Genomic DNA, 12113 nt, shown 5'->3' with positions numbered 1-12113 from the left:
TAATAGTTGGTTGATGCAGAACAATGGCACCTATATATGACCTAAGCTTACAAATAGCTTGGGTCTTTCTCTTAAAAAATGAAAACATCAAATTGGCAATCTAATTATATTCCCTAGGCACCCAGAGTGTTACTGCTGGGTTTGTTCTACTACTTACGTTGCAAAACAAGTTAATCTTCTCTTTGTAGTTAGGAAGACACCAACAGAATTTCACAAAACTGTCTTGTAGGAATATGCAAATGGTAAGCCCTTAATCATAGTTGGCTCTTACTTTCTTGGTGATTTCCTCCACCCTTCTCCCAGCTTGTTGAGCTGAAATAGTCCAGTTGCCCTATATTTATTACAGTGTTGACTGATTTTCAAATACTAATCTTTCACTATTACATTTGTTAAGTATGACTTTAAACCACTCTACCACTTCACAGTAAATACCTCCTTTCCCATTAACCTTTGCCATTTCATTATTCTAACTCACAGTTGGCTGAGTTAGTCCAGACCACCACTATGTCTGGTTGTTAATGAGCAGAATATTTGAATTTAAGGCTCTGGTTGGCTGTGATTCTATTTATGAAAAGACTTTTGACATTAATGACGAAGGACCACTTGCTCCACAGTAGTCTACAACAGACAGTTTCATAAAATTACAATTGGCTCACAGATAAAAATGCTCGCACAGTGGACTAAAATACATGGACACACGGAATAAAAACCTGATACTCTGCCAGACCATACACAAATGCATGCATGTAAACCTTAGGACAGAGTTCAACTGGAAGCATTTGCTTTCCATCGGGGCAAATGAAACAGGCTTTAGCTTTGACTGTATGACATCAACTTTAGCTGGCAGTTGTTGCTAAGCCTGGTTTAAAGCTAAATCCTTTACAAACCAGGGCATTATCAGCATCTATCTCTCTGTGCCTTCAACACAAATGTATGAACTCCTGCTAAATCCACTACATTATCTGAGATTCACAGTTTAGATTATGCTATCATTTAAAACCATAAGAAAAAAACAAGCCTACTTTACCTGGTTATTTTCCAAAGCCTTCCTACTTATCTCAAACAACAAATGTGCAGATGTTGAAGTCTAGGGGGGAGACTCTACTGATTAAAATACATTTTATGCCCCACATCTCACTTAAGTTGGAAAGCTCCAGCCCACGGGGAGATGTGAGCCCAGCCAGAGGCAAACTTCACTGAGCTCCCCTAGGGAATACAGTCCCAACTAGGTTCTGAGAAGCAGCGTGGCACAGTGGATAGACCACGGGCTTGGGAGTCAGAAGGTCATGGGTCCTAATCTCAGCTTCACCACTTCCCCGCTGTGCGACCTTGGCCAGGTCACTTCATTTCTCTGTGCCTCAGTTACCTCATCTGTAAAATGGAGACTGAGAAAGTGAACCCCACTGCGTCCAATCTGATTTGCTGTATCCACCCTAGTGCTTAGTACAGGGCCTGGCACATAGTAAGCGCTTACGAAATACCCCAATTATTAATTATTATTATTAACTAGCACATGCCCCAGAGACAAGCATTAGCACAGTCCTATTCGACAAGGCCTGACTTGGAGCAATCTTGTCCGTAACTTCATTCTGGGGCTCTCGTCAACTCGCCACCGACCTCTTGCCCACGTCCAGCCTCGGACCTGTAACATCCTCCCTCTACATAGCCATCGGAGATCACTAACCCCACTTCAAAGCCTCATTGAAGGCACATCTCCAAGAGTTCTTCCCTGACTAAACCCTCTTCTCCTCGTCTCCCTCTCCCTTCTTTGCTGCCCTTGCACCCTTTATTCACCCCCTCGCTCAGCACTCATGTACACATGTGTAATTTATGTATGCATATTAATGTATGTCTCCCCCTCTAGACTGTAAGCTCATCATGGGGAGGGGACATGTCTACCAACTGTTATACTGAACTCTCCAAAGAGCTTAGTACAGTTCTCTGCACACAGTAAATGCTCAATAAAACTGATTAATTGATTTAGGACCACATCCTAGGGGACACCAACCCAATCCTCTCCACCTGCTCCCTTAAAGTATATTATTTTTATTATCACTGTTATTATTGTATTTGTTAAGTGCTTACTATGTGTCAAGCACTGATCTAAGTGCTGGGGTAGATACAAGTCACTCAGGATGAACCAAGTTCCTGTCCCATATTTACTTACATTCTAAGTAAATGCAAACTCCATGTGGGTAGGAAACGTGCCACTTCCTCATTTTGCTCTTCCCAGGAGCTGGGTACAATGCATTGCACCAAGGCAGGGAATGCGTCTACCAACTCTATTGTACTGTATGCTCCCATTGTGTTTAAAACAGTGCTCTGAACACAGTTAGTGCTCAATAAATACCACTGACTGATTGACTGACTGAATAAATTAAAAGCTTACGGCCTCATTACCAGATCTTTTTGGAGTGGAGGAAGGTGTATGTGACCAGAAGTTAATACTGGGCTTCTGCTGAAGTGTTGCAGCTGTCATCATTACAATAGTTCCTTAGATTCTAATGAGTAAGGCAGTAACATTAATTAATTATGTCCCATTATCAGGTCTTGCAAAGGAAATTATGTACCTTCATTTCTTCTCTGGGCTCTTTATCTGTTGATTAAGCTTGCAGTGGTTGAAGATGTTTGAATTTTAATCATCCCAGCCATCATCACTTCATCATAAAATGAAACAATGGGTGCCCCGCATATTTCTGAATTTTTTTTAAATTCTGCTTGACACCATTTTTGCCTTGGCCCAAGGGGTTAAATAGACAAACATCTATTTAAATAGTTCGCCCGCAAAAATCAACACATTCAAGGATGCTGCATCTATGTATTTATTTCCTTTCCCCTTTAGTCCCACTTGTCCTAAAAACACTTTAGCAGGAATTATCTCTGGAATGCTTTGCTTATGGGTTTTGTCTCTGATCAATTTAAGCTAGATCTTTCTCAGAGACCACTGTTGCCAGTGTTAAATACTATTTCAGCAAGTCTGAAGGTGCAATTTAACATCGACATTGTGGTGTGTGCATGGAAGGAGAATTGTTTGTTTACTAGATCCTCCTTTGATAACTTAGATATTTCAGTCATCATTTCCAAAGCAAATTTTCCAAAGTCACATAAACAACAAAACTCAAAATGTAACTGAGTCTCCAATGAGAAGTTCTAATCTTCTGCCAAAACAGATCTCAAATTCTTAATCCCTTGTCCAAAAGAATTGGACCAAGTATTGACGTTTTCCACCGAGAAAGCCACAGAACCACGAATGTTTCTCATTTCCTCCACCCCAGGGATACGCAACCCAAATAGAAAATTTCCTGATTATCCCAAATATCAGGTCCAATTTGAAATCCAAGTGATTCATAATGTTAAGCAGGAAAAGTTATGATCTGCCTGTACCAACACAGAGTTTCTGGTGTGAGAAGCGGAATGCAAGCCTCATGAGACAATTCCAATCAATGGGGAGACTGATACTTTCAGTCATGTGATGACGATCCTATTGCCTTCTGACCCAGCTCAGTTCTGGTCCTGAACTGAATGGAACTTGCTACTGCAGCTACTGCTTGCCCAATCAAGCTCTTAGACCCTTAGACCTCAGTAGATGAAAAAAAAAAGACTGGTTTCACAACCCCAAAGAAATGGTCAGCGTGAAAGCTTCGTAGTGTGCAATCAACAATATGAGAACGTTTCCTATGTTCCTTATGAGAACAGAGAAATCAAGAAATGAGAAGGCTATTAGGTACACTCCCCACAACTGGGAAAAGTGCCATTTGAGGGGATTTAACAATTCAGACAGTCAGCGCATAAGGAGACATTGTTTATTATCCAGTGCCCACAGACTTCTGACCAAAATACAATTAAGTCTCAAGCAGACAAGGGTATTTATTAAACACCTGAATGCAAAGCACTCATTTGGAAGAGTAAAATAGAGACAATTTAAACCCTCCTAAAATTTCTCGACAATGCAGCAGATTCTAAAGTGGTCTTTAGCCTACATAAAATGTTACCGGTACATTTTTTTGTTTCTTTAAAATAAAAATTCCACATAAAATAAGGCAAAAAGATCCAAGACACAATTCACAGATGTGAGGTGTTGTCAGAAAAAGTATCAGGCATGTCATGAAAGATTAGATTTTCTAAATACAAATAAACACCTAAAAGTGCATTGTCTGTCCAATTTACAAGATAAAGATTATTTTTTGAATTGCAAAACTGGAAGGGATTTAGGGAGATCATCTGGTCTAGGCCCTGGCTTCCACCAAGTTAAATGACTAAACCATCCAAGGCAGATGTTTCTTCTTTTCAAATCTCCAAAGAGAGGGGAACTCCACAATCTCCCTTGATACTACCCTGCTAGTTGATAAGGTTTTCCTTATGTATAGGCTTGCTTAACTTGAAATCATTTCCTCTTATTCAGTTCTCTATGGACTTGGAGACCTAACCTAGAACTTCTTCCCCTTCAAGCCTGCCAGATCACAAGTCTCCCCATCTTAAAAATCCTACCTCTTCCAGGAAGTCTACCCCAATTAATTCTCAACCCCAAAGTCTCAAGAACCCAACAGTCACTCCTAGCGATTATGTATTTTATCTCCATCTTCATCTCTTATACACACACACCCAATTCTAAAATCAATCAATGGCATTTAATGACTGCTGAGTACTAAGCTCTTGTACCAAATAAGTGGGCAAGTACAACAGCAAGGCATATACTCCCTGCCTCCAAGGAGCATAATCATTCAATAGTATTGAATATACTATTCAATAGTATACCTAATCTCCTCACTGTACCTCGCTCTCGCCTGTCCCGCCATCGACCCCCGGCCCACGTCATCCCCCGGGCCTGGAATGCCCTCCCTCTGCCCATCCGCCAAGCTAGCTCTCTTCCTCCCTTCAAGGCCCTGCTGAGAGCTCACCTCCTCCAGGAGGCCTTCCCAGACTGAGCCCCTTCTTTCCTCTCCCCCTCGTCCCCCTCTCCATCCCCCCGTCTTACCTCCTTCCCTTCCCCACAGCACCTGTATATATGTATATATGGTTGTACATATTTATTACTCTATTTATTTATTTATTTATTTATTTTACTTGTACATTTCTATCCTACTTATTTTATTTTGTTGGTATGTTTGGTTCTGTTCTCTGTCTCCCCCTTTTAGACTGTGAGCCCACTGTTGGGTAGGGACTCTCTCTATGTGATGCCAATTTGTACTTCCCAAGCGCTTAGTACAGTGCTCTGCACATAGTAAGCGCTCAATAAATACGATTGATTGATTGATTGATATTACCACTCACTCTGCTGAATTGTGCTCTTCAAATTGCTTAGTACTGTCATCATCATCATCATCATCATCAATCGTATTTATTGAGCGCTTACTATGTGCAGAGCACTGTACTAAGTGCTTGGGAAGTACAAATTGGCAACATATAGAGACAGTCCCTACCCAACAGTGGGCTCACAGTCTAGAAGGGGGAGACAGAGAACAAAACCAAACATACTAACAAAATAAAATAAATAGAATAGATATATACAAATAAAATAAATAAATAGAGTAAAAAATATGTACAAACTTATATACATATATACAGGTGCTGTGGGGAAGGGAAGGGTCTGCACAAAGTGAGCACTCAATAAATATCACTGATTGATTGGAAGCAGTGTGGTCTAGCGAATACAGGACAGGCCTGTGAGTCAAAAGACCTGGGCTCTAGTCCTGGCTCTGTCACCTATCTGCTGTGTGACCTCAGACAAGTCACAACTTCTCTCAGTTCCTCAGTTCCCCCCTGTAAAATGGCAATAGTATAACTGTTCTTCCTCCTACTTAGATTGTGAGCCACATTTGAGACAAGGTCTGTGTCTGACCTGATTATCTTATCTCTACCCCAGTGCTTAGTACAGTACATAGCACATACTAAGTGCTTAACAAATACCACAGTTAATATTACTACAAAGCAAAGCAGGTGTCTGAGGCACTAAGATTAAAGGAAGAGTTCCATCTGAAACAGAATACAGACCTTAATTTAACTCCTCATGCAAAAAGCCCAGTTTCACCATGCCAACTCACCTGAATGGCAGCCAGGTTCTTCTGCTCCTGGGATGGGGCTTCATGGACAAAGCGCAACCAGTTGGAATGTCGGGGATTGCTGGCATCCAAAACGTACAGGACTTCCCCTTTATTCCCACGAACCTAAAACACAAAAGTTAATGAGCTCCAAAAACTCTTAGAGGCCACACCTAAGAAAACAGCACAAGGCACAGTGGATAGAGCACAGGACTGGGAGTCAGAAGGACCTGGGTTCTAGTCCCGGCTCCTCCACATGTCTGCTGTGTGACCTTGAGCAAGTCACTTCACTTCTCGGTGCTTCAGTAACCTCATCATAAAATGGGGATTAAGACTATGAGGCCCACATAGGACAGGGACTGTGTCCAACCCGATTAGCTTGTATTCACACAAGCGCTTAGAACAGTGCTTGGCACATAGTAAGAGTTTAACAAATACCATAATTATTATTAGTAGTAGTAGTATTCATTCATTCAATCGTATTTATTGAGCGCTTACTGTGTGCACAGCACTGTACTAAGTGCTTGGAAAGTACAACTCGGCAACAGATAGAGACAGTCCCTACCCAACAACGGGCTCACAGTCCAGAAGGAGGAGACGGACAGCAAGACAGAACAAGTAGACTGGTGTCAATACCATCAAAATAAATAGAATTATAGATATATTCACAAGTAGTATTTGTTTGAAGTGTCCCCGTGCATTTTTGTTTGCAATTATAGCCAGAGTAAATACGCCAAAGAATCACAAAATTACCCTTCCCGCTTTCTTTTCCAGGGGCACGTGTTGGATGAACCTGTCCTCACACCCAAGCAAGAACAGAAACCAACCTTCCCTTGGCTGAGGACAAGATAACTCATGGGTTATCTTGTATTATATCGGGTTACATTGATTGATTGGGTGCATTCTTCATCAGACCCAGTTTAACGGCACCTTGAACCTGAGTTACATTGTAGAACGCTTTATTTATTTGGGGAGAAATCCCATTGCTATCTACCGTGATTACAACAGAAAAGCGCAGATAAAATGCTCACACTTCCAAACCCCAAGATTCACTAAGCTCTTCAGGTCTCAGGATATTCCTGTTGTCAAGTGCCCCCAAAGGGGGGCTGCTTCTCAAAGGTGTTTGGAAAACCATGAAAGGAGGAAGAGGAAGGAAGCTGAGCATGGTCTAAATCCTCCTTTTAGAGAACATGCAGGCAAAGACAGTAAGTTCTGATAGTTACAAGTGCAATCTATTGCTACAGACTACTAGTGATGGTAGCTTGGAAGTGAAGGATACACTCAGCTCTCTCCACCTGTCTGAACTTTACTGGCTTTCCTGGGGCACTTCTGGCTTCTGAAATGCACATACTTTATTTAATATCTTTTGCAGATCTACCTACACAGATGGCAGATGTTACAATCAAAGTCTCAAGCAATCAGGAATTCTAGTTTTTGCATTCCCAGTTGCAGAAGATCGGCTCAGAAAGTCTACTTTCATTAAGCTTGAATTCAAAAATCTAAATCAATCAATCAATCATATTGACTGAGCGCTTACTGTATGCAGAGCACTATACTAAGCGCTTGGGAAGTACAAGTTGGCAACATATAGAGATGGTCCCTACCCAACAGTGGGCTCACAGTCTAGAAGGGAGAGACAGCGAACAAAACATATTAACAAAATAAAATAAATAGAATAGATATGTACAAGTAAAATAAATACAGTAATGAATACGTACAAACATATATACATATATACAGGTGCTGTGGGGAAGGGAAGGAGGTAAGGCGGGGGGATGGAGAGGGGAAGGAGGGGGAGAGGAAGGAGGGGTGGCTCAGTCAGGGAAGGCCTCCTGGAGGAGGTGAGCTCTCAGTAGGGCCTTGAAGGGACGAAGAGAACCCTTCTGTTGAAGTCCACAACAATCTACGTAGCTTTATATGGGCAAACTCCAGTAGTTTTTGTAACACCACACAGAAAGGCAGGGGACTGAAGCTTAATTTAATAGGCTGGAACTGTGCACTGCTTTGGCACTCTGATTTGCACACACTTTATTAGCCATACATGGGTAACCCCAGAGAGTTGAGTCCATTTGGCTTTTTTCATTCTCTGACAAATGTTCTCTGCCTTGGGAAGAATACTGAGGGTTTACAAAAGTGGCACTTGATTTTTAAAAATGTATCTGTTTTTTCAGCTCCAGCCCCTTCGATTATCATTCTCAGTTAACCTCTGGTGTTCAACAACTTTCCCGTTCCCAAAAATGCATGCATAATTTGGGGGAAAATGTCACTTTCTCACACCATTCCAGATTGACTTCAAATACATTCTAGCGCCAAATTAAACTGGACTTAGCGATCCTTTCAGTACCTATACATTAAGTGTCATCTATATTGCTACCACTACAGTGTTTCTTGTCCTTAAAAGACATTCAGGTCTACTTAAATTAGACTGTAATCTCCTTGGATTGGGATGCTGTCAGAATCCAGGCTCAGTGAACCATGTGACTCTACACCAAATGCTACTTCCATCGCAAACTTTCTGGCTTTAACCAACTTCAAAGGATACCATCTTGTCCGAGTTCCTGGTATTGGCCAGTGCCAGCCAAGGTCACTTGCCACTTGCAATACACTAAAGGCGATCCCCGAGGGCCTGGGTTCTGCTGACTTTTACAACTCACACATATATTCACTCTTGGGAAGCAGTGTGGCCTAGTGGATAGAGCATGAACCTGGGAGTCAGAAGGACCTGGGTTCTAAACCTGGCTCAGCCACTTGTCTGCTGTGTGATCTTGGGCAAGTCACTTCACTTCTCTTGATTCTGTTACCCAAACTGTGAAACGGGGATTACGACTGTGAGGCCTATATGTGACACGGACTCTGTCCAACCTGATTAGCTTGCGTCTACCCCAGCGCTTAGTACAGTACCTGGCACATAGAAAGCACTTAAATACCATTAAGATAAAAAAGGGAAATGGCAATTCCAAATATTTGTATGGTGAAAAGGGTTTCAGCAAGTCCTTCAACCTCCAGCACAGAACATCTCTCCCACAAGGTCACTTGTAGCAACCTTATCCTGTATCATGTTTTTATCTTGTCTGAGGCCAGCAGGGAGGGTTTACCTTGCTCCCCTCATCAATAGTTCATTCCCTGATTAATCTCTCATCTCCACACCCTATTGCCTCCTCTACTGAAGAGCAGCTTCGCCTAGTGGAAAGAGCATGGTTCTGGAAGTCAAGGGTGCTGGGTACTAATGCCAGCTCTGCCAGTTGCCTGCTGTGTGACCTTGGGCAAGTCACTTCACTTCTCTGTGCCTCAGTTTCCATAACTGCAAAGGGGACTCAATACTTCCTTTCCCTTCTTATTAGACTATGAGTCCCATATGGAACAGGGACTTTTTCCTCCTGATTAACTTGTATCTACCCCCAGTGCTTAAAACAGCGCTTGTCACATAGTAAGCACTTAAATACCTTAATTAATTGTTGCCAGATCACTAATTTCACAACATCTCAAGTATTCCCTCCCTCAGGTGACATTTGTATACTTATCTTGAAACTCTGATGATTCCCCCTATCTGTAATTCCTTTTAGTGTCTGGCTTCTGCTCCTTGAGGTCAGGGGATGGTGTGTCTACTGCGTTTATTGTTCTTGCCCAAGCACTTAGTAGAGTGCTCTACAAAAGGAAGTGCTCAATCCACACTGTTGATTGATTTAATAACCACTTTCCCTAGTACGGAAGGCACTGATCATCACCCATTTCCCTCTCAATTATTTCAACAACCTGAGAAATCTTTCACTTCTCAAAAAGTTACATTACACTTATTGGCTCAAAACACTCTAGAAGTAGTAGCATTTTCAAATAGATAAAATTTTGTTTTTCCTACATTAAGACTGCACTGAAATGCAGCCAATTTCAGGAAGGATAGCAGAGACTTTAGAAGAGAGGTCACAGTGAGTTACGCTGTGTGATTTATTTTTTAAATGAAATACATTTCCTTTTCCATCTTTCAACAAGACTGTCCAAAGTAGGTAGTTTTAAGAGCTGTGGATTTTGGCTAGGCAAGAAAAAAACCCCATGTCATCAGACTTTTGTATTTAAATTGCTGACATTCTTCCTGTAATTGTTTTTAACTGATGTAATGCCATATGCCCATGACTTAAGTGTTTAATTATCTAGATTTAAGGCTATCTTCAGGAGACAGAAAAAAGTGCACTACCCGCTGGTAATCAATCCTGACAGCACACCGTTCTCAAATTTAAATGAAACAAAAGGCGACCTGCCCCCATTCAGCAGGCAGCAGGCAGCAGCAGGCAGCAGCAAATTTTTATGATTTATAACCACCATCAAGCAAGTCTTCTCGGTTGTTGTTTAAAGAAAGGCACAGCCTGAAAGACTTAAGGTAGTTTTTGCTTTTACAGAGCTGAAGAGAAATGTGTCTTATCTTATTTTTGCTCCCAAGAGAGAACAGCAGATAACCCAACCCAAGACATTCCCTTCCTTCATTACTAGGCTGAGGTCTGCGATACTCGAAATATTTATCCCAAAGAAAAATGTTAATCACACAGTCCTGCTGTCCAGCATACATCGAGATAATATATCAACTACCAATAGTTACTCCAAAAGGTTTATAACGCCCCATATAAATTCCCTCCACCCCATTAAATTGCAAGTTTCTTGAGAGCAAAAACTTTGTCTAAATTTACTACAAAACTCAAGTGCTTAAAATCGGACTAAGCATCTGTGGGCACTCAATATACACATGCTGATTATCAAATAACTGTGGCAATAATCAAAGTACAGATTAGATTAAAACAAATTATAATTTAACACCGTATCATTCTCCTCCTTTAAACTCCTTTAAACGAGTCCATCTAGGGTAATTAATGGAAAATTTACAAGGGCTATCTCATTCTGCTATAGAGTTACTAGCCTGAGGTCACATGATATACCAACTGGGCTTCATGACTTCCGCTCACTTAACCAGAAGTCAATCAGTCGATGGTAGTTATTAAGCACAAGTCCTTGGGAGAGTACAATATAACAGATTTGGTAGACATGACCCCTGCCCTCAAGAAGCTTACAATTTAGTTTGGGGGACAGACATTAGAAAAAGGGGAGGATAAGAATGCGTACATAAATTTTGTGGGGCTGGGGATGGAATGAGTATCCAAGTGCATAGGCAACGAGGTAAGGAGGGAGAATAAGGTGGGGAAATGAAAGGTTAGTGAGGAAAGGCTTCTTGGAGAGATATTTTAATTGGGTTTTAAGGATGGAGAGAGCTTTCTATTCCTTTTTCAGGGTGATGTCTCTTAGCACCTTTGTTTTCATTCAGTTAATCTATTTCGACTGTCTGATAATTCCAGGTTTTACTAAATGTATCACTTGGTTTGCCTGCACAATTTTCACCTAAATTTTATATTAATGGAATCCAAAATGCTTTGGGCCTTATTCAAGTACACCAAAAGACAACTAGCCTCCTTTCTGATCAATCAATCAAATTTATTGAGCATTTACTGTGCAGAGCACTGTACTAAACACTTGGGAGAGTACACTGTAACTAGAGTTGGTAATAATAATAATAATAGTACTTGTTAAGCACTTACTTTGTGCCTAGCACTGTTCTAAGTACTGGGGTAGATACAAGGTAATCAGGTTGTCCTACATGGGGCTCACATTCTTAATTTCCTTTTTACAGATGAGGTAACTGAGGCACAGAGAAGTTAAGTGACTTGCCCTAAGTCACACAGATGACAAGTGGCAGATCCAGAATTAGAACCCAAAACCTCTGACTCCCAAGCCCGTGCTCTTTCCACTAAGCCACGCTTCCCTACCCAAAATGAGCTAACAGTCAAGAGGAGAAATAAGACATTAATACAAATAAATCACACATATGTAAATAGGTTTTGTGGGGCTGAGGGAGGGATGAGAAAAGGGTGTAAATCCAAGTGCAAGGGTGACCCAGAAGGGAGTGGGAAAAGGGGAAATGAAGGCTTAGTTAGGGAAGGTCTTCTTGGAAGAGATGTGCTTTCAATAATGTTTTCAAGTTGGGAAAGTGGTCGTTCGTCGAATATGAAGAGAGTGGGTATTTCAGGCCAGAGGCAG

General features: G+C 41.4%; 1 protein-coding gene across 3 annotated transcripts in view; it reads right to left on the bottom strand.

Moving 5' to 3' along the window:
- PRDM5 (PR/SET domain 5) overlaps positions 1–12113 on the bottom strand; it is a 144582-nt gene that overhangs the window by 102776 nt on the left and 29693 nt on the right. For all 3 annotated transcript variants that reach the window (XR_005456519.1, XM_038769297.1, XM_038769298.1), the window contains exon 3: positions 6042–6164. Coding sequence is in view for 2 of the 3 variants with exons in the window: in XM_038769297.1 (XP_038625225.1) it covers positions 6042–6164 (123 nt within the window). In the remaining variant the exon portion in view is untranslated. The remainder of the gene's footprint in view (positions 1–6041; positions 6165–12113) is intronic.

The sequence above is a fragment of the Tachyglossus aculeatus genome, chromosome X5 (genome assembly GCF_015852505.1).
Source record: "Tachyglossus aculeatus isolate mTacAcu1 chromosome X5, mTacAcu1.pri, whole genome shotgun sequence".
In the NCBI taxonomy this organism is placed as follows: domain Eukaryota; kingdom Metazoa; phylum Chordata; class Mammalia; order Monotremata; family Tachyglossidae; genus Tachyglossus; species Tachyglossus aculeatus.
Note: the sequence above shows the minus strand (reverse complement) of the source record. Positions and strands in the feature narration are given on the sequence as shown.